The sequence below is a fragment of the Plodia interpunctella genome, chromosome 9 (genome assembly GCF_027563975.2).
Source record: "Plodia interpunctella isolate USDA-ARS_2022_Savannah chromosome 9, ilPloInte3.2, whole genome shotgun sequence".
Lineage (NCBI taxonomy): Eukaryota > Metazoa > Arthropoda > Insecta > Lepidoptera > Pyralidae > Plodia > Plodia interpunctella.
In genome coordinates this window covers 10,659,075-10,683,457 of record NC_071302.1, presented here as the reverse complement: position 1 = coordinate 10,683,457, position 24,383 = coordinate 10,659,075, and the positions used below count along the sequence as shown (strand labels likewise).

Here is a 24,383-nt window from a genome sequence, read left to right as displayed (position 1 = left end):
TATTCAAATTTTTTTAACTTAGAACACCACGTATCACTTATTGACGAAAAACTAAGACTGCCGACTTCCAAAGTGAAGAAGAAGAAAAAGTTGTTACCTTATTTCTGCTCCCTATGCAGATCTTTGCCGGTTAAAAAAAGAAGTCTACGTTTGACTCCAGGCTGACTATATCCATAGCAAATTTCAAAATTGGCGGTTTAACTATGAAAGCGCGACTTAGGCCAGTATAATATTAGAAGCTCCGCTGCCATGGGAATAATAAGATAAAAATACGCCATTCCAGGTTACATACCCGTATACCATCAGCAGATTTTGCGTGAAAGAGAGAAACATACAATCAACCTCACAATCTTATACACTTACGAATTTATAATAATAGTAGGATAATAAAATAATGTAGAATTTGCCACGTAGTTCTGCACATGACGTGACGTCATAATATTTGGTCACGTGACATAACCTCGTCTCTGGTCACCACACCCCAACGCCTGTGTAATTACATTGCGGACCCTAACCGCCCGCGGGGATAATCTAAACTTCACCTGTCATTACCAAAGAAAATATTTCCCGCACTGTCAAAATATAGTTTCACCAATGTGCTTTATAGTTGTTATATTTATTTCAAACCTTTATTTAAATGTTCTTTCGGGGTTTTGATTTTACAACCGGCCACCCGCCTGACGCCTAACCTGCTTGGGAATGCTATTGTTGCATAAAATTGTGTCATTAGTTTATATTTCTAAAATAATAGTCGTCCCAGAGATCCGCTCACATGGAAATGTTTGAAAAAAATGGAATAAAAGATCTGTTCACGCTCTGCTTCTGATACTGCGTGAGCAACAACCATAATATTATACTAATTCGCATACATCCATACTTTCATTATGAGCACATTAGGTTTGTAAATAACGTCTCTGTACAGTTGTAACAGTACTGTTTCTGTACCTGTAGTTTGTAGCTTTGGTAAATATCATATATATATATATAGTCATCATATATGTATATAGTCATGTATATCATATATATATATATATATATATATATATATATATATATATATATATATATATATATATATATATATATATATATATATATATATATATATATATATATATATATATATATATATATATATATATATATATATATATATATATATATATATATATATATATATAGTCATGTCGTAAGGACCTATCATATAATAAAAAAAAGTATTGAAGGTCACACATTCACGACAAACTCGCATTAGACTATTTGAAAAGGGCTATTAACTGATACGTATCGACTTCAAGGTACTCGTAAGCATTTGAATAATCCAATATAATTATTCTAGACAAGCGTTTGCCCGCAGCTCCACCTGCGTGAATTTCTCCAGGAATGAATTGTATCCATATATATTCTTCTCCATACTCTTAATTATATATATGCAAATTTAAAGAAAATGAGGCGTGAAAAAGTTTAACAAATAAACAAATCTATTGTCGCATTTATACTATTAGTTGGGATGGCTTAAATATTATAGCTGTGATAAGGGTTCTTAGTGCTAAAAATACGGGATCCCCAAGACAAAGAAACCTTTACCTTTAGTGAGTTACCTTAATAAGCTTTAAAATACTTAGCTATGAATATTTACTTATCACAAATGTATTTTTAACCTTAAAAACATCCCAACATTTGAAACGGATCTCGGATCCCATTAAAACAATATCGATTTTGCACAATACCGCCGACAACCTTACTACACACGGAATAAGACACAAAATACGTCGAATATAAAACAAGGAACCCCGTGGGAAACCACACCTGTAGGAGCAGGGTACCCCTCCCCTCGTCCTTGTAGGGGAATATTAATCACGCGAAGGAAAAGTTAGGTTAAGTTGCCGTAAGCACAGAGCTTTTGGGAACTACGCTTAATTACTAGTATGAATATTAACGCTCAGACAGTCTAGGAATGGTTATTATTATTTTGAATGTATTTTCTTCCCACGACAAAAGATAATGTAAATGAGTGGCTAAATTGTTTTGCTACAAGGAAAGTAGCTCATTAAATAACTCGATACTCTGCTAACAATCTAAGTTATATATAAAGTGTCCCGGCTTTAACATACCCATATGTGTCCATGCGCGTAGAGACGCGCACAGACAGATCTGTGTACATCAGCTGTGTGGTATAGCGACACCCTGCGTTGAAATACTAGATACCACACACGTCTTTAGGTTTAAAATTCTCTGGCAAAGTTCCTTTACAATCTCATGACTGATAAAAGAAGTAGGAACGTACAAAAGATAAAAAAACATAGTCAACAGAAGACTTAAGAACAATAAATATCGACAGTGTAATCAAATGCCAAGCAGCTAAGGTATTCCTGCTTATGATCATCCACAATGTATGCAAACAGTGAAATTATTTATGCATGTAAAATTGAGTAGGGGAGGAGACGGCCCTCGAGGGAAGTGAAATCTCATACGTAGTTTTAGGTTCCAGTCCACCTCTCATGGAAGTAAGATAACAAAAATATATAACATGCATGACCTCGTAAAAAATACGTTTAATTTGAAGTTATAAATCTAAATTTGTATAAATAAAATCAGGGTAAAAATGTACATATTTCTTTGTTTGAATGTGCCAGCACATTCATGGCTAAGGAAACTACACTATCCACAGAGAACCCTAAAAATTTGATGCCGCAAGACAAGTTGGCATCGATTTTTACAAGCTTTTACTTAAACTTGCAGTGTATGTATGAGGGTAACTATGTTTGTTCGGGTGGAATCTTGCAAATCAATTTTGAAGCAGACATCTCAATCGCTAGAATAATCAAATCGCAATAAATCGCAATAGAGCTAAGATTTTGTATATGACAATGATATGAATGATCACATAATTTAGTCCCGACAAAATGAATTCTAAACTACACGGGTATGATTTTTTTGTCACTTTTGTGTTTTTGTCACATTATTTTATTGGTTGAATGCAATAAAATCTCTGACAACTATAAAAAATCATCTCATAATGCTTTTAAATAAAATCTATTTTTGTAATAACTCATTCAACTAAGTTGTTGCTCCTACATATATTTCAGACTTTGTGTGTAACTTTTCAACAAATTCCAGTTTCCAGTTCAATTTTATTCCAGCTGCGTCGATTCCGTGTGAGAATTGAATTTGAAAACTGCTCGAAACGATGTTCGAATTGAAGTAACTTCTAGATAGAAATAGTGCAATCGCTTTGGGGAATACTTATAATATTTAAGCAAGCGAAGTTGCGAACGAGTTTTGGATTGTACTCACAAAGAATAATTTGTTTTACTATTATTATTTTCGAACGATTTCGTCATTGGTAATGTTTTATTTAGGTTTGGTTTCCACCTACATTAGTATTTTGTAAGCACGTGTAAAAGTATCGATAGGTTTTCATACTATTGCATTCACTATCGATAAAACCTACAGAAACCTATTCGTTAGTAGACTATCGATCGGCATGATGAAAATTATTAACTATTTAAATATCTGTAAAAGGAGATACCAAATTATATTGGATCTTACACACGACTGATTATACGATCGGTTTAGTTCTTACATAGATTTTATAACATGTACTCTAACCGTTAGGACATCTTCACGTCATATTTGATACCTATGTCTCACAAATAAACATTCTTATTCTTCTTATTTTGATATATTATTTTATATATTTAGAAATCAAAATATTTTATTGATAAATGTATTGTTTGCAGCATGGGGCGAATCGTTGCTGTCGCTCCCGAAGAAATGGTTGAGCACTCAAATGTATGGGAGCGAGGAGGAGGACTTCCAAGTAAGTACAACCCAACTATCTCTCTCTCTCTCTCTCTCTCTCTCTCTCTCTCTCTCTCTCTCTAGTCTCTGCTTGACCCTGGATGTATTCAAGGTTGTGAAGACGCGAAGCCCGGGGTCAGCCGTCAAACTCTTCTTATCTTTTTAGTTTGCCTATTCAAGTGTAAGTAGTGGAATAGTGAACTTAACAGTGTGCCAGGTTCTTCACGATGTTTTCCTTCATTGTAAGCAAGTTATGGTCTATGAAGACAACTCCTTGGGTGCTTTTCTGATGGTATTGAAAGCTAATATATAAATGCAAGTTATATAATTTATATGTTATAAAATATATCGTATCGTTGAGTAAATATTATTTACTGAAAGAAAATTTTTTACTTGTGTCTACCCAATGGAATTTGATGCTTGTCCAGAATTTGCAGCTGAAAAAGTTGCCGGTCCCGGACTTGCAGCGGACGATGGATTCGTACCTGGAGTTTGCTGCTGCGATCGCCAGCCCCCAGCAGGTGGACCACACCAAGGGAATAGTGCGGGGCTTCATGGAAGAGCTGGGGCCGCGGTTGCAAGAGGCGCTTCTGGACCGCCAGGCTGAGATGGACAACTGGGTGAGCAGATAGACAGATAGATGAACTCTTTATTGCACAGTGTACAGACAGTTATAACAAGTTATTCAAACATAAATGAACGGCAAAGGCAGACTTATCGCAAAAGCAATAAGTCCACACGTAACTGTGACCGTCATATTAGAGTAAATCTGGTGTAACATGCATTACCACACAATTTGCGCTGGTGTTCAAAAGGTTCATGCAATCCTATACACCCGAAAAGCCATCATAATTGATATTGCCTAAGAAATGTGTGATTCATTACCTATTACTTATCGTCTTGCAACATTCATAATCAGTACAATTTTGTACAGAGTGGTAAGCATGTGTTCAACATCGAAAAATATTGAAAAACGTATGGAAAAGTAAACAGTAAACATACCACTAGAGCTGGTCTCCTTATCAGTAGAACAGTTTTCGTTCAACGAGAAACTACGCAAAACAATGAAGTTAAAAACGTTGGTTAAAGCCATTCTTCCGGCCGTTATCGAAGCGGTGACAAAACAATCAACATGCCCGCCGCTAAATATAAAACTTACAAAGCCTTAAAATGAAAATTTTAAGAATATTTGCATTTTTTTACCTGACGCTAACGGTATGTGAAACTTTAGTGAACGTGGACTTACAAACAGTGACAAAAAGTGCAATCGAAAGTGACAATCCCTTTTTGTTAAAACTACTACAGTCCGTGGATGAAGCTCCAAGCAATGAGTATTTGTTTGACGTAACATTAAAGTTACTGAAGAGTTTATGTATTTGTATGCGTGAGACTCTTAGAGAAAAACAGAAAAACCTGTTATTTACTGGAGAAACAAATACACTGTACTTCGAAGACAATTCGCATGAAGATGACGTGAAAGTTTTAGATCTATACAAGACTATTTATAACAAAACGTGCTTTAACTTACAAAAGGACCTGATCAAGCATAATGCCCCTGAACATACCACTTGCGGAAAAGGAGAAAATTTATTACAAAAAAAGGGTAATGTCGCAAATCATACAAACTTTCATAAAAATGAACTTGATTTAAAGGCCATATTGTTTAAATCTTTCATTCTAACAAAACGATTTCATAATTATACAGTAAAGAAGCATCATTTATATAAAAAAGTTCGTGCTCCTGTGTCTAGTCGACCAAATAATGGAATCATATTTTTAATAACATTTTATCCGGATAATACTAATAATCAAAGTATATCATTCAATACAACAGAAGATCTTGATTACACTATCTTTTCAAATTCATTAATAGACATAACAATTTTGACTACGAAATTGGGAACGGAACGCAATAGATATAGAAATGAAGTAAATAGAAACGTATCAGAATGCAACTTGCAATCACTTTATATGTTTTTGACTGAAAATGAGAGTAAAAACTTAACAAGAAAATTTCGAATACATAAAGGAAGAGGACCTCCAAAAATATATATAGAGACAGTGGTAAAGGATAACATTGATTACCTAAATACGTGTTGTGATAACAGAACCAGAACTCCAGAATGTGATAAAAATTCGTTAGAAGAAAGTATAAAAACTGATAATAAATCAGCTAAAACTTTGGAACATTATAAAGATACGATTTCCAAAATTAAAAACTTAGTGAAATTGTACAAAAAGAGAGTGGAGGGAAAAGAAAAAGTAAACAATAAAATGTTCGTTATGAATTCAATAATTAAGGATCGCAATATTGAAAGGAATTACTTTAAACTAGATGCCAAAGAAATACACAAACTAAGAAATAACAAATCAGAACAAATAAATGAAAAAAATATCATTAAAACTATGGATGTCTTACTGCATTCGACTACTGAATATCTTAAAACTATGAAAATAGATATGCTAAGAATAAAAAATGCTATGAATAATAACAAAAATAATACTAATTTTAATACAGATAAAGATATGTTTGAAAAGGAAAATTATTATACATCTAGTTTCAAGATTAAGCCACTTAACAATACTAGATCTATTGCAGAAAAAAGCACCGACAAAAATGACGTAAGTTTTTTTGCTACAACCGACTACAATACCGTTGTACCAACTAGAAGCATCATTATTAATAACACTATGTCACAGACATCCACATCTGACCACAAATCAGCTTTTAAATTAAGCATTCCAATACCATTTATTACTAATGAAATAGGTGAAAACAGTATCATGTCAGAAATTTTAAAAGACTCACAGGAGATAAAAGCCACGATTAACAACATAACATCCGCATACACCAAAAAAATTAATGAGATTGATGAACTGTCAAAATCAACACAAAAAGTAAAATTTACCTCCACCACAAATTTACCAAGCAATAAATCAGCAACAGAAAGTTTGAAAAATTATGATGAAAAAATTGTAACACCTGTTAAAGGTTCTGAGCAGAAACAAACTACGGAAAATAGCATTATATCTGCAATTACCAAAAATAATAAAATAGATGATATTGAAGAACCAATTAAATCATCACTGTCAATATTAAAATTATCCTCCACCACAACTTTACCAAGCAGTAAATCACAAACATTAATTTTAAATAATTATAGTGAAAATAATATTTTGGAGAATATTGCAATAGGTTCAAAGAAGATGAAAACTCCGGCAAATGACACATTATCTGCAAACACGAGGAGTAATAAATTTGATGATATTGAAGAACCATTGAAATCATCACAATCGACGAAAAAGTTAAAATTAACCTTTACCGCAACTACACCAAGTAGTAAATTACAAACACTAATTTTGGATCATCATAGTAAAAAAAATGTTATGCCAAATATTGTAAAAGGTACAGAGAAAATACAAGCTAAGGTTCATTACATAATATCTGCCATAACTGAGAATAATAAATTTCATGACGTGAAAGAACCGTCACAACCATCCCAATCGACACATCAATTAAAATTAACCTCCACCGCAAATATACCAAGCAGTAAATCGCAAAAATTACTTCTGGAGCATTATACTGAAAATAATATTATGTCCAATAACGTAACAGACACAGAAATGATGAAAGCAGCGATAAATAACATAACATCTACAAACACGAAGAATAATAAATTTAATAGTATTGAGGAACCGTCGAAATCATCACAGTCGACAAAAAATTTAAAATTAGCCTCAACTGCACCAAGCAGTAAATCAAATACAATAGTATTAGATCATTATGGTATGGAAAATAATACGATGCCGAATATTTTAAAAACTACAGAGAAAACAATAACTACGACAAACGACATAATATCTGCAAACACGAAAAATAATAAATTTAATGACATTGATGTACCATTGAAATCATTACAGTCGACACAAAAATTACCCTCCACCACAATTTTACCGAGCAGCAAATCACAAACATTAATTTTAGATTATTATAATAAAAATAAAATTGTAACAGTTACTGTAAAAGAAAAAAATGACATAACCTCTGTATACACCAAGAGTAATACATTTGACAATAATGAAGAAATATTGAACTCAGGAAATGGCAAACAAAAATTAAAATCATCCCCCACCACCACTATACCAAGCAGTAAATTAGAAACAATGACTTTTGCTAATTATGATAAAAATAATAAAATGGCAGTTACTGTAAAACACTCACCGCAGGAAAAAGCTAGGCTAAATGACATAACATCAGCATATACCAAGAGTAATATATTTTATAACATTGAAGAACCATCAACATCAATAAAGGCAAAGGAAAAAGTAAAATTAACTGCCGCCACAATTTTGTCAAGTAGTGAATCAAACACTTTTTATCATTATGGTAAAAAAGTAAAAGATTCGCAGCAGATAAAAACTACGGTAAATGACATAACATCTCCATATATCAAGAGTATAATATTTAATGACAATGAAGAACCACTGAACTCAGTAAATGCGAAACAAAAATTAAAATCAACCCCCACCACTACTTTACCAAGCAGTAAATCGGAAACATCGATTTTGGGTCAATATGGTGAAAATAATATTATGCAAGATATTGTAAAAGATTCACCACAAATAAAACCCACGGCAAATGACATAAAATCTGCATATAACAAAAGCAATATATTTCATAACAATGAAGAACCATTGACACCATTAAAGGCAAAGCAAACATTGAAATTAACTGCCCACACAAATTCACCAAGCAGTAAATCACAATCGTTACTTTTGGATCATCATAGTGAAAACAATATTCTGCCAGTTACTATGAAAGACACACCACAGATAAAAGTTACGGTAAATGACATAACCTCTGCATACACCAAGAGTAATAATAAATTTTATAACAATGAAGAAACATTGAACTCAGTAAATGGGAAACAAACATTAAAATTATCTTCCACCACAATTTTCCCAAGCAGTAAATCACAAACATTAACTTTGGATCATAATGGAGAAAATAATATTTTGCCAGTTACTATGAAAGACACACCACAGATAAAAGCTACGGTAAATGACATAACCTCTGCATACACCAAGAGTAATAATAAATTTTATAACAATGAAGAAACATTGAACTCAGTAAATGGGAAACAAACATTAAAATTATCTTCCACCACAATTTTCCCAAGCAGTAAATCACAAACATTAACTTTGGATCATAATGGAGAAAATAATATTTTGCCAGTTACTATGAAAGACACACCACAGATAAAAGCTACAGTAAATGACATAACCTCTGCATACACCAAGAGTAATAATAAATTTTATAACAATGAAGAAACATTGAACTCAGTAAATGGGAAACAAACATTAAAATTATCTTCCACCACAATTTTCCCAAGTAGTAAATCACAAACATTAACTTTGGATCATAATGGAGAAAATAATATTTTTCCAGTTACTATGAAAGACTCGCCGCAGTTAAAAGCTACTGTAAATGACATAACATTCCCATATACCAAGAGTAATACATTTAATGACAATGAAAAATTATTGAATTCAATAAATACGAAACAAAAAAATAATTTTAATCCCTCCACCACTATACCAAGCAGTCAATCAGAAATATCCATTTTGGGGCAATATGGTGAAAATAATATTACGGCAGCTGTAAAAGACTCGCCGCAGATAAAACCCACGGTAAATGACATAAAATCTGAATATACCAAGAGCAATACATTTTATAACATAGAAGAATCATTGACATCATTAAAGGCAAAGCAAACATTGAAATTAACTCCCAACACAAATTCACCAAGCAGTAAATCGCAATCGTTAATTTTGGATCATCATAGTGAAAACAATATTATGCCAGTTACTGTAAATAAAGACTTGTCACATATAAAAGCTAAAGTAAATGACATAGCATCTACATATACCATGAGTAACACATTTAATGACAATAAAGAACAATTAACCTCATTAAATGCGAAACAAACACTAGAATTAACCCCCATAAGCACTTTACCAAGCAGTAAATCAGAAACATCTATTTTGGGCCATTACGGTGTAAATGATATTATGCCAGTTACTGTAAAACACTTACCACAAATAAAAGCTACGGTAAATGACATAACATATTCATATACAAAAAGTAATACAGTTTATGATATTAAAGAACCATTGAAATTATATAGACAATTATCCTCTACCACAACTTTACCAAACAGTATATCACAAACATTAATTTTGGATCAGTATGGTGAAAATAATATAATGCCAGTTACTGTTAAAGACTCACCACAGATAAAAGCTACAATAAACGACGTAACATCTGCCTATACCAAAAGGGATATATTTTACGATATTAAAGAACCATTAAAATTATTGAGACAATTATCCTCTACAACAACTTTACCAAGTAAATCACAAACATCAATTTTGGATCAGTATGGTGAAATGGCAGTTACTGTAAAAGACTCATTACAGATGATAGCTACGATGAATGATGTAACATCAGCAAATACCAAGAGTAATACATTACATGACAATGAAGGCCAATTAACATCATCAAATTTGAAACAAAAATTGAAATTAACAGCCGCCACAACTTTACCAAGCATTAAATCACATACATCAATTACGGATTATGATGGTGATAATAATGTTGTGTCAATTACTGCAAAAGATTTACCACAGGTAAAAGATACGATAAATGACATAGTATTTGCACATACAAAAAGTAATAAATTTCATGATAATAAAAAACCATCGACAACATCAGACGCAAAATATAAATTGAAATTAACATCTACCACAACATTACCAAGCAGTAAATCACAAACATTTATTTTAGATTATAATGACAATACTATTATGCCAGTAACTGTAAAAGATAGCCTGCCACTACAGATAAAAGCTACGGTAAATGACATAACGTCTGCATATACCAATAGTATATTTGATGACATAAACTTCATCACCACTTCACCAAGCAGCAAATCAAAATCGTCAATTTTGGACAATTATGTTGACAATAATATAATTCCAGTTACTATAAAAGACTCACTACAGATAAAAGCTACGGCAAATGATATAACGACTGCATATACAAAGAGTAATACATTCCATGACTTTGAAAAACCATTGACACCACTAAATGTGACAAAAAAAAGAAAACCAACTTCCACTACAACTTTACCAAGTAGTAAATCACAATCATTAATTTTGGATGATATGCTAAAAGACTCAACGCAGATAAAAGCTACTGCGAATGACATAACATCTGCATACACCAAGAGTAATAAGTTTTATGAGACTAAAAAATCACAATCGACACAAGAAATCAAATTAATCCCCACGACCTCTTTACGAAGCAGTAAGTCCCAAACATTAATTATGCCTGATATTGTAAAAGAATCAAAGCAGGTAAAGGCTACGATCAATGACATAACATCTGCATATACTACAAGTAAAAAAATTAAAGACAACGAAGAACCATTGAAATCAGAGTCGGTACAAAAATTAAAATTAATTTCTACTAATAATTTATCAAGCAGTAAGTCTCAAACATTAATTATGGATTCTTATGGAGAGAAAAGTAATACTATAATGACCAAGACTTTAAAAGACCCAGAGCAAATAAAAGTTGCGATCGATAACACAACATACACGAAAAGTGACAAGTATTATGACATTGAAGAACCATTGAAATCATCTCAGTCGATACAAAATTTAAAAAAAATAACCTCCACCACTCCTTTACTAAATAGTAAATCACAATCATTAAGTTTGAATCATTATGATAAAAACAACGTAACGCCTGTTATTGCAAACGGCCAATCGCAGTTAAAAGATCCGGTAAATGAAATAGCATTTGCATATACCAAAAGCAATAAATTTAATAACATTGAAGTTCCATCAAAATCATCACAAGCGACACAAAATTTAAAATTATTTAATACAACTTTACCAAGCAGTAAGTTTATGTATAAAAAAATAGAAAACAATAATTCCGAATCTATTGAAAACGTGACGAAGAAAATTAAAACTACAGAAAAAAGAGAAACGTATAAAAGTAAAAAAATTACAACGGATATTATTGAGACAAACACGTCATCAACGATAAACTCGACATCAAAAAACACAGACAGAGAAAATGAAATTACAACAAATACTTTTGTTAGAATTGTAACGCCCAAGGTAAATCTGAGTAGAAAAGGTTTAGTTGAAAAGATTAAACATAATAATGAAGTAAATGCCGTCCAGAATACTTTGAAAATTTTCAATTCAAATGAAAAATATTCAACGATAATTACAATGGTTGACAATGAAATCAAGACTAAAACTAATCGCGGTCAATTGCAAAAGGAAACTATAAGTAAGGACGATGCTGTGACAAAACCAACAAGTAACAATAAAAGTAAAATTTCAACAAAAGATAAATCGATGGATAAAAATAAAAGTGAAACTACATTTATTGATAAACCTACGGAAAAGCTCGATATCAATAAAGAATTTTCAACGGTAATTTCAATAAATAGTATAAATAATATGACAAATAGTATTGAACCCAAAACGAAGAATATAAATACAAAAGTTTCAAGGTTAAAATCTATAGATAACAATGAAAGCAATATTATAGAGAAAACAAAGCAAACATTATTGTTGAACGATGAAATTTCCAAAACCAATATTTTAAATAAAACAGCAACAGAAGCCGGGAATATTAAATCTCTGAATAACCATACAACTAAAAAGAATATCAGGCAACTAAATACACCGAAAATACATGCATCGTCAAAAAATTTCAATAGAAAAGTACGAATCCGCAAACAATACATGAAAAACTTGATACCAAACCAAAAATTTGCACAAACCTGGAAAAGTAAAATTAATAAGAATAATACTAAAGCTGCAACAAAGGCTTTACAATATCAAGCAAATGTAACGAAACCCGTTATCAATAGTAAAGAAACCTACGTTGCTAACAAAACAATAGAAAACAAATTGTCTACGAATTATGTACCAAGTAATAAAACAAATGTAGATTATATAATAAATATGTTGACAACTACAAGTACTCCAAGCATATCTATAATAGATATAAAGCCGAAAGAAATAACTGAAAAGTATAAGAAAACCGAAAATAATATCAAATATAACAAAGGCACATACATGACATTTATGAAACTGCCAAAATATAAAAGTAAAATGATTAATACGACAATTAAAACGATACCAATTTACATGCAAGCTAAAAAAGAAAGTAAATCGACGAAAACCTACGATAATCTTAAGTTGAAAAAGAGCTTAACCATTTCAGGTCCAACGGTACAACCACTATTGTTCAGGTTCACAATAAGCTCAGGTACGCAATTTATTGATATTAATAAAAACACAATTCCCATTAAAGAAGATGTCGAATTTACATCCATGAAAAATGACGTGCATATCAGTACCGAATTTAACAAAAACTTTCAATCAACAGATTCATTAGTATACGCTAAAAATGATAAAAACTATGAGGCTGAGGAAAATACTATATTAGAAGATACTACAAAAGAAACGACCAATCCATTAAAGATCCATTCAAGTAAACATGACAACAAATTGTATATTATAAATAGTACAACAACAAAGAATATCTTACACACAAAAAATAAACCAAATTTAAACAGTTATAAAGAAAATACATTTCGCAGTATATTCACAGACATTACAACAGAAATCAATAATTATTCAGAGTCTACTCTAGAAACATATTCTGAACAAAAAAACAAGGTAAATATAGAAAATGTTACACATTATAACTCGGTATTATTACAACAACCAGAAGTTACCCTATTACAAACAACAACATCCAACAATCAACCTTTGTATTATCAACAATCAATATCCAAGGAACTTTTTGAAAATATACCAATAAAAAATATGACCCCAAAAAATAAAAACTATTTAAAAAAATATCATGATACGCATGCCCTTTCATTATCATCTGAAATAAGTTCTGGGGAAAGTGAATATCAAGACACGATTCCTGGAAGGACAAAAATTATAAATAATAATTATATGTTTCATAATTTTCTCGAAAGTACAAATAATATTAAAACTACGACTTCTGAAAATAGTAATAAATTTCATTATTTTATACCAGAATCTTCATCGCCTGCTTCGAACAACAATTTCAGTTTACGTGAACAAACTGAACAAAATCTTAAAAATAAACATCCATCTATGAACTCTTATTCCAATCAAAAAACTATTACAATTAACAACATTACCGAACATAAAGAAAGAAAAACGAAAAATTTTAACGATTTAAAAAAAACAAGCGAGATGATTCCTGGGAAAAAAAATATTTTTAATAATAATTTAAATGTGTCTATTATTAGTAATGGTACTGACAATAAACATGACAGTACCTTAAATAAAACAGATGCTATCAGTGTCACAGATAAGCCAAACATTAGTAAGAATGAAAATAATAATTCAATGTTACTTGGTGTTTCTAAAATGCTTCCTACTAGATATAATAGACCTAGGTTGCGTTTAACTAAAACGATTATGAAACAATTTAATGTCATACATGAAATCACCTCCTCAGTACGGCCCTCGAATTCATTTCAAACAACTACAAGTGATATAAAAAATAATTTATATTCAATAAATCAAACTGTAATTGAAAGAAAACCTTTGGTGAAAAAATTGAAAGTAACAGATAAGATCAAAAAGGACACGATAAAAAATAATACAGAAAAGATTAATGAAACGACAAAAAAATATAGACTATACTACAAAAATTATATTCCTTTGACACCACAGAAGATAACTAAAGATTCCATATTATCATCAAAAGAAGACAATATACTTGAAGCGATCGAAATTATATCTAATAAGAAAAACAATTTTAACATTGTATCTAAGTTACCAATTGTTTCGCAAAACTCTAGTTTAAGTAAGAAAGAGCGTGAGTGGAAAAATACTACTGCAAAAACTTCTGAAGTACCACAAAATGCTTACAGTGCTTCCAAGCAATCATTACAAGTAACTTTACCCATTATTTATAACGAAAGTCCATTTATTACAGATAGAACCAAAAATATTGACGTAGTTAAAAGTACTGATAAACCTAATTACATGACTGAAAAGTTAATAAACACAACAAATGATGTAGAATATAAAACGGAATATTATGTTATAAAAACTCAAATAAGTACACCAGTTATAATTAACCCGATAAATACTACAGATAAAATGACAAAATCAAATTTTCAAATAAAACATAGAACAAATCGAGATCCAAATATTACAGAAGTAAAAAATATAAATGTAGAAAGAAATGTTTTAAATAAATTAGCCATAACACCACGGAATATAACAAATGAAAAATTTGCAACCAAATATAATGGGGCAATCAATTTTATTAATAACATTAATATTTCTGAAAGTGTTAAACTTACTACACTGCCATACAAAGAGTATAAATTACCATTTTTAAATAATAAGATTAAAAATAAAACATACGTTAATAAAATTACAACTGTTCCCAAATTTACGTTTGGAGATGTGGCAATTCCAAAACCTAGCCATATAGATGAATTAGGAACTACATATTATTCTCCAGTTGCTACCGAAAATATTTATAAGGCATTGCCATCAAATTTTCAGAAAACATCAAATGTAATAGAACCTTTAACCCCAGGTATTTTAATAGACAAATCTGAAAAACCCATGAGTCGCTTTGATTTCCCGGATATTTTAACACATTACTCAAGCACAGAGGCAATTTCTGTAACAAAAGATAAAAATAAACAAACAACTGTATTCAGTGACGCATTTGACAAATATGTTAAAAAGTCTAAAAATGAAATAAGTCAGATAACTTTAAAACCTTTAATTACAAACAGTACTGTTATATATTGGAATACCACACAAACGCTGAACAGAGGTTTTGCAGATTTATTGAAACCACTAAACGTGGCAGTAGTAGATAGCAAATTTATTGATTCTTATATCAAAAATAATAGTCATGTAAATAGAACGAATTATGATAATATGTTGATAACTACAGATCATATAATGACAGATAAAACCAAAGAAACAATAAATAAAACAAGTGCAAGTAAAACAGAGTCACAATCTCCTATTGATAAAACATTTTCTCATATAACAAAAGTATATTTTACTTTAATACAATCAAAAGAATTAAGTGAATCGAGTACAAATAAGAGTACAGCACAAAAGAGTATTGTCGGTGCTGATATAACACACAATCCGAAACAAAATTATGTTGTTATTAAAAGTCAAACTATACCTTCAATGGATAAACATATTACAAATTCGGACGAAAATGACAAGGAGGCGCAAAATTTTAAAACCAAAACAGAATTTATTCCTGCTCTTTTGACAAATAAAACAAATGAAATTATTTCTACTTCAAGAATAAGTAATATGGAGTCACAAAATATATCTCCGAATGATAAAACAAGAACTTATATAACGGAAGTTCCTTTCGCGTTACATTTAGAACAGTTTGGAAGTCATTTGAGTACAAATATACCCGTACAAACCTACTCGAGTAGAACTAATGAAAAAAAAATTAATATCGTTGATGTATCAATTTTGCCAAATTTTAAGGTGACAGAAAACAACCAACATGCTAATTTAGAAAGCCCACCGAAGTCGTATCAAAATACTGTAAATAAATATAAATTAACTAATAAAAAACAAATTCAAAACGAAGATTTTCATTTTAAGTCGGAAATTGAAATATTACCAAATCGAATAGATATGACTACATCTGCTTTAAATAAAAACGGAAAACATTCTGATGGTACTAATAATATAGAAATGCCAGGAATAGATGTAAATTTTTCAGGGCGATATAAAATTTTTAATGAATACCCAAATACGTCTCCTATTACTACAACTACTATCCAAAATTCAATAAATAGATTTAATGATATCCAGTTTGAAACCACACAACACAACGCTTTCGTTGAAAGCATAACAAAATCGTTAATGCCAGCCGAACAATTTGATGCATATACAAAAGAAATCAAAATAAAAAGTAATAATTACACAGCTGCAACTGATAATACCGAAGAAATAAAACTCACTCTAACCAATAAAATGAGTGTAAGTAAAACGGAGTCGCAAGATTTATCTCCGACCAACGAAAAGTTTACTTATCCAACTGAAGTCCCCTTCCCAATAACGCATTTAGAAGAATTAAGTGATTCGAGCACAAATAAAGAAACCTACACGAGTAATTTCCGTCCCGATACATACAAACTGAAAAAGATTTTTGTGGCTAATAAAAGTCACAATACGCCATTAACTGATTATGATCAGAATTTCCAAACAAAACAAGAATTAATTTCTTCTGAAATTAAATATAAGATAGAAGAAATATATACTACCCCTGCCAAAAATAAGAGTATGAATATTTCGGAGTACCATCATGTGTCTCCCACTAATGGAACATTAACTTATAACAACAACTTGACACATTCAGGAGCGTCAAGTGAATCGAGCACAAATAAAGATGCAAAAATCTACACGAAAAAAGCAACTTCAAAACCGACTATTATCAGTTTCGACATTCAAACAAGACAGCAATCTATTCTTCCTAAAATGGCGGATAAAACTGAAGAATTGATATATCCCAAGACCAATAAAATAAGTGTAAATAAGACGAAGTCACAAAAATCATTTATGGATACACTTGTTCAACATTCGGATAGAATTGATAAAGACACTCGAATTTTCCAAACAAAAGATGTTTATAATCTGAAAAAGATTAGTGAAGCCGTTAAAAGTCAAAATATGCACTTAACAGATAAAGATATTATAAATTCGGATGTAACTGATAATGGCAATACAAACTTTCAAACAAAACAAGTATCGATTTTTCCTAACTTGACGGAAAAAACAGAAGAATTGATACATATCAAAACAAATTTTAGTAAAAGTAAGATGAATTCTCAAAAAATATCTTCAATCGTTCCACCTATTAGACATTCAAAAAACATTGAACATGACGATCTAAAGTTCCAAACAAAACAAGAATATATTCCAGGACCTCGAGTGCCGGATGAAACTAATGAAATTATTTCAACTCATAGAATGAGCGCCAGTAACTCGGAGTCCCAACATTTAACTCCGGTTGGTGAAACATTCACTTATTTAACTACAATTCCGTTCACATTAGCACAGTTGGGAGAGTTACGCGATTTGAGCACAGATAAAGAATCATATACCTACATGAATAAAGGTACAAAATCGACTATATATGATTTTGACATAAGTAATATGAAAAATAATACTGAAACTGTTAAGAGTCAAAATACACATTTCATGGATAAAATTGTTTCTGATAATGACGCAAATTATTTCTTAACAAAACAAAAATCTATTATCCCTGATATTACGCACAAAACAAAAGAAATAATACATACCAATTTAAACAAAATGAGTGGACAAGTGGACAGCAAGACAAAGTCTCGACATTTATATACAACTAGTGAAATATTTGTTTATCAAACAGAAGTCCCTTTTACATTAACACAATCGGGAGTGTTAATTGACCCAAGAAAAAATAAAGAATCATATGCACCAATAATAGATACACATATAAAATATAAGAATTATACTGATCATGACGATCCAAATTTTCAAACAACACAAGAATTTATTCGTCCTCAAATAACAGATAAAAATGATGAAACAAAACATATCCCAACCAAAAAAATTAGTATAATAAACTCGGAGTCAGAAACTATATTTCCAATTGATAAAAGATTTACTTATCTAACTCAAGCTCCTGACAAATTCACACATTTGGGAGAAATAACTGATTCGACCACAAATAAAAAAGCAATTACTTACATGAGTAAAGGTAAGACGAATATTTTCGAGTCCGATAATATTTCTACCACAAGTCAAAATATATCACTAATGGATAAAAAAATCAGAAATTCGAATGTAATTGTAAATGACACTATACATTTTCAAAGAAAACAAAAAATTATTTCTCCTGAAATAAAAGATGAAACAAAAGAAATAATACATGTCCCAACCAATAAAATTAGTGTAACTAAGAAGGAATTGCAACATTTGTATCCGATTGGTAGAACTGGGACTTCTCTAACAGAAGTCCCTTTCTCAATAACAGAATTGGGAGAATTAAGCTTTAAGTTTAATTCGAGCAAAAGTAATGAAGAATATACCTACATGAGCAAAGATACAACAAAATCGTCAATTTTTGATATTGACACATATAACATGAAAGAGAGTGATGTAGCTTTTAAAAGTGGTATATTTTCAAATATACCATCAATAGATAATACGACTAAAAACGGCCAAAATTTTCATACTCAACAAGAATTTATTCTTCCACTAGTAACGGGTGAAATAATTTCATCTCTAACTACTAAAATGAGTGCAAATAACTCTGAGTCACAGAACACATCTCCGAACGAAGAAAAATTAACTTATTTCACAGAAATCCCTTTTAAATTTACAGATTCAAGGGTCTTAGGCGATTCGAGTATAAATACAGAATCATATGCACCAATTACACACATTAGACATTCGGATGAAACTGACATTGGCACTCCAATTTTACAAACTACACAAGGATTTATTTTTCCTCAAGTGACGGATAAAACAAGTGTAACAAAAAATACTCCAACCAATAAAATGATTTTAATCAATTTGGACGTACACCATTCATCTCCAATTGATGAAACACTTACATATCCAACAGAAGTCCCATTCACATTACCACATTCGAGAGAGTTAAGCGGTGCAAGCACGATAAAACAGGATACCGACAAGAGCAAAAGTAGTAAAAATTTTTTACCTATTGTGGGTATATCAAAATTACCAAATTTAAAGGTAACGCACAATGAGCAACATGCTGGCACTTCAATTTTACAAAAGTCTGTAAATACTAAATATAAATCAAATAATAAAATTAAAAGTAACATTGATTATTTAGAAGTTATATCAATAACTGAGCCATCGATGTTATCAAACCAAATAGGAATGACAACATCTAAGTTAAATAACATAATTTTGGATACTACAAAAAGTATAGAAAAACCCGGAGTACATGAGAGTATTACAGAACGACATCATACATTTTTAATTACCTCTCCCATGACCAAGACTACTTTACAAAATTCTGAAAATACTTTTAATTACAAACAGACAACAACACAATACACTGATTTCATTGAAAACTTAACAAATTCGTTTATGACAGATGGACAATTTGACCAACACACGAAAGAAATTAAAACAAAAAGCAATTTTAATAAAGTTTCTAAAGAAAACAATTTTTTGGGTAAAACATCTAACAAAATTGGACACAAAAATAAGTTATTAAACCAAGAATATTCAACTATCTCTACAAGCACAGTAATAAATGAACAAGCCTTGGAGTATACAACAAATTATATTCAAAATCCAAAACAGAAAAATATAACTGCAACGAATGGCCATATACTCAACATAAAAGAAGACGATAAAATAAAAATAACTAAAGACATACAGAAAAATTTTAGTTTTCAACAAAATCCACTGTTAAATACACATTTTACTATGAGTCATGGCAAAAACCATAATTTGTTAACTTCTCAAGCAGATTGGAAGGATCAAATAGAAGTACTAAAATATACAAATAAATTCGAGCCAGCACATTATAAAACTAAAATTAATAATTCAAATAAATATTACATTCCAAATATCAAAAAATTGAAAATTAATATAACTCACGACAAAATTTATACAAATATGATAAAGACTCCAATATCTGTATCTAGGATAACGATAGATGAAGACTTGCAAAAACTTTCAAATGTAACAGATATAAGAGATTCAAATCTGTACAAACTGTCTACATCTGAAAAACAATATCAACAGGTACAACGAACTTTCAAGCATAAATCTACTAGCAATTTGCGGAAAACCACGCTTCCTCATTCTCAAAGCAATTCAAAAAAACAAATTTCTATAGTTAAGAAATCTGAGGGAAGACTTTTCAAACCAACTTCTGTAAAAGTATTTTCAAATAACTTTATAAAAACTCATAAAATAACAGATACTCCCGAAATATTACATCCAGAAATCCATCCATTTATAACAGATCAAACACCACAAAACGTTGAAATACCACTAAACCCAAAAAAGGTGAAAAAATTAGTTTCTGGAATTCCAGTAACTAATGAATATAAGTACTTTAAGGAAACTACTCAAAGAGATTTAAGTATAGAGGGAACGTCAACAATTCCACCTGCAATTGAACAAGTGTCAGGACAAATAATATCATCTCATCACATCTTAAATCCGGCCAGTGAACACTATATCAATAAAGTTATAGATAGTACTAATATAAAAATATCAACTATTCCAAAATCCAATATAATCCAAGAAAAAAAATATTCAAATTCACATAACACTGATCCATTTATATTGCCTACTGAAATATTTCCAAATGACAAAAGACCAGTACATTTTATTACTAAAATATTCAGAACAGGAAAAATAAATAAAAACCCCTCAATTGAGGTCGATAAAGTGACAAATACTCCTCTTATATCAAATAATATACAAAACATGGTAGATACGACCCGATTTAACGAAATCAATACAGAAAGAGTACAATATGTAGCTAATATGCCTATAAAAGTAATCACAGAATTACCAGATGGTAGCATTTTAAATTCAAGTTTAAACTATAAAGTGTCTTCCTTTCCTTTACGATCTCAATATCAGCAATCACAGACAACTACATCATCTAATGATATAACATACAACATTCCACCGGTATCAAAAAAATATATAGAATCTATAGAAATCACAAAGAAAGATAAAATTACTGGGTCATCTAGTCCGATAACTTTATTTGCAAAAGAGTACATGAAAGGAAAATCCCCTGATACACATTCAACATCAAGATATTTTGAATTGCCGATGAAAGACTCTATTCCAATCCAATCAGATCATAATCAAAGACCTTCTTTTATAGTAGATTTAGACCTTTCACCAAAATTGGAAGAAATGTTTGGTATTGATGACTCAGAAAATTTAGGCCGACCAGACAAAGATAAAGCGGTATTACGAGCTTCGAAAACTGGACAATCATCTGTTCCTTTTAAACCAATAAAATCACCTGATTTAAAAGTTCCATACAAAGCAACAAAAGTTTCAACCATAATTTTACCATCATATTCTAAGAACACATTTTTAAAGTATACTTCAAAAGAACGTTATGTGAATGATGCATCAACAAAATCTTCGGTAGATATTAATTATGACTTTACCACAAAACCATCTTTCTACCCTAGCTTTATATTAAGACAAAAATCTTATTACATAAATGATAAAAATATAATGACATCAAACGAATCAAATATCGAAATAAATACTAACACTAAAGTAATTACGAATTCAAAATCAAATAAATCTACAAATGAAGACACAACGAATGAAGACTCAAATAATAATTATATTACGCCCATAAAACCGAAAAATAAATTACTTTTTAACAATTCATATATTAATTTTAATGAAAATTCCACCAAACCTCCAAACACATCTGAAATAAATACTCCAACTCAAATTTATGGACATAATATTGATATAAGAAACCAAACAGAAAATAATGCAAATGTTGAAAGGGTAGACCATCTTATTGATAGTACTGTAAAATATAGAATAAATAATTACATTAATAAAAATTCAGTTAGACATTCAACGGAAACATCAACTACTGTTGAAAGTGGAGGCATGAAGACTATAAAATACAATACATTTAATCCAATTTCTGATGAAGAAGTTTCTTTAGAAAATCACCGAAAAACTGAAAAAGAATGGATATTTAATCAAATTAATAGCTGGAGTCATATGCCTAATATTAAAAATACAACAACTTGTGAATTAATATACAAACTTAGTAACCAAATAGCTAAAACTGTACCTGTATTAATACAACTGCTTAAAGCATCTAATTGTACACTAGTTGAAGAATTGCGACGTTTAAATATAACGGAGTCACAAATAATGAAACCTAAAGTAACTATTGCACCATCGAGCACACCCAAACTTACTTCTTCCATAATTACTTCTACTACTATACCTACTTTAAGAACAACAGAAATGCTGAAGAAACCGCTCAAACATTTGGCTAAAACAAAATTATTTCCGGTTAAAATTCAACAAAACTTGCGGAGATTTAATTTTATCAATAAAAATATTATAGAATCCACACCACGAATAACAACAGCCGCTCAAACATATTTAACCGAAAAAAAACACGAATTCTCTAGACACCCAATAACTGTCAACCCTCACACATTTCGTCCACATCGGAAACCATTGAAAATACATAGAAAATTAATACCTGCAAAACCTCTGTTATCGCAGCCTTATGTACCGAGACTATCTCCCAAACAAGTCACACCACGTCAGAGAAATATACTATTAAGACCAAAATTTCAAGGCACTGATCCAAAAGATTTTAAAGTTAAGCGTTACAGTCCAAAGCCTCTTATAAGGGATGTGGGATTTTTTAGAGAAGACTTTCAACATCACAAACCAAGTCTCTCATGGCGAGACAGAATGAAGTTTTTACAAGGGATATTGCACAAGAAAATTCCTAGAACAAGTACAGAAGATACTGAATCGGTGTTAGACGTGCCTCATGTACAACTTGCAGGAGGGATCAAGTCGAAATTTCTGAGAGATAGGATAAATTCTATAAGGAGTTACGTTTACAGCGCAGACTTCAGTAAAACAACGGCTCGAACCTTATCAAAGACCTATTTCTTTAGTCCAGAATTTTCAGATTTGTCAAAAGAGGAACAGATCATAGGTCCATTGGAAGCAGTGTACCTAAGAAGGAACAACCAGGATAAACGAGATACTCCGATGACAGCAGTTCCTACAACCACCAATAATCCTGGCAAATCGCGCAGAACACCAAGAACCATATTCTTCTTAAGCCCGACGGTCCCATATAACCGATATTTTTAAGTATAATTTTTTAATATTACGATTAAAAAGTATGAAAATATGTTGTTTTTTTTTTAGTTGGTAACTTTACCACAGTTTGGATTTATTATTTTAGATTTGGATTCTTTGGGTCATTGTCACTTTCTAATTGTGAAAAACATAGTCTTTTACAAAAATTTATGTTCAGTTAGACTTAGCCTTTACCATTTTGGCTAGACCTACAAGACCCCTAGGTGTATTTGTAGTACCTCTACATAAGCACAATACTAGCTAGGTGTAACCATTGAAGACAAAATGATAATTTAAACCTATGTAGCCTTTATAACTGGACATAAAAATGGAAAAAGATTCATCAATGGATCTTCAAGATGGATTTTAGTGGACTTAAGGCATTAAGTTACTGATTGAGATATTTTCGAACAGTCACAGGATCTGTCTGTTTGATTTGTATCTATTAAAACATATATTCACACATCCATACGCTTTATGGAGATAACAAGATGAAAGAACATTCTTCTTCAATTTAATAACCACAGTACGATCAGTCTGCTTTTCTCATTAGGCTT

The 24,383-nt window shown here is 30.8% G+C and overlaps 1 protein-coding gene and 1 long non-coding RNA gene across 3 annotated transcripts in view; both read left to right on the top strand.

Annotated features, from left to right (window-relative positions):
• The window catches only part of VAChT (Vesicular acetylcholine transporter), a 75,482-nt gene that overhangs the window by 40,398 nt on the left and 10,701 nt on the right, over positions 1 to 24,383 (top strand). For both annotated transcript variants that reach the window (XM_053749554.2, XM_053749553.2), the window contains exons 3-4: positions 3,744 to 3,823; positions 4,233 to 4,424. In XM_053749554.2, the coding sequence (XP_053605529.1) occupies positions 3,794 to 3,823; positions 4,233 to 4,424 (222 nt within the window). In that variant the 5' untranslated portion in view covers positions 3,744 to 3,793. The remainder of the gene's footprint in view (positions 1 to 3,743; positions 3,824 to 4,232; positions 4,425 to 24,383) is intronic.
• On the top strand, positions 4,587 to 23,878 carry LOC128672410 (uncharacterized). Its single transcript, XR_010370002.1, has 2 exons — positions 4,587 to 13,165; positions 13,286 to 23,878. It is a non-coding gene; the product is annotated as an uncharacterized LOC128672410 (long non-coding RNA).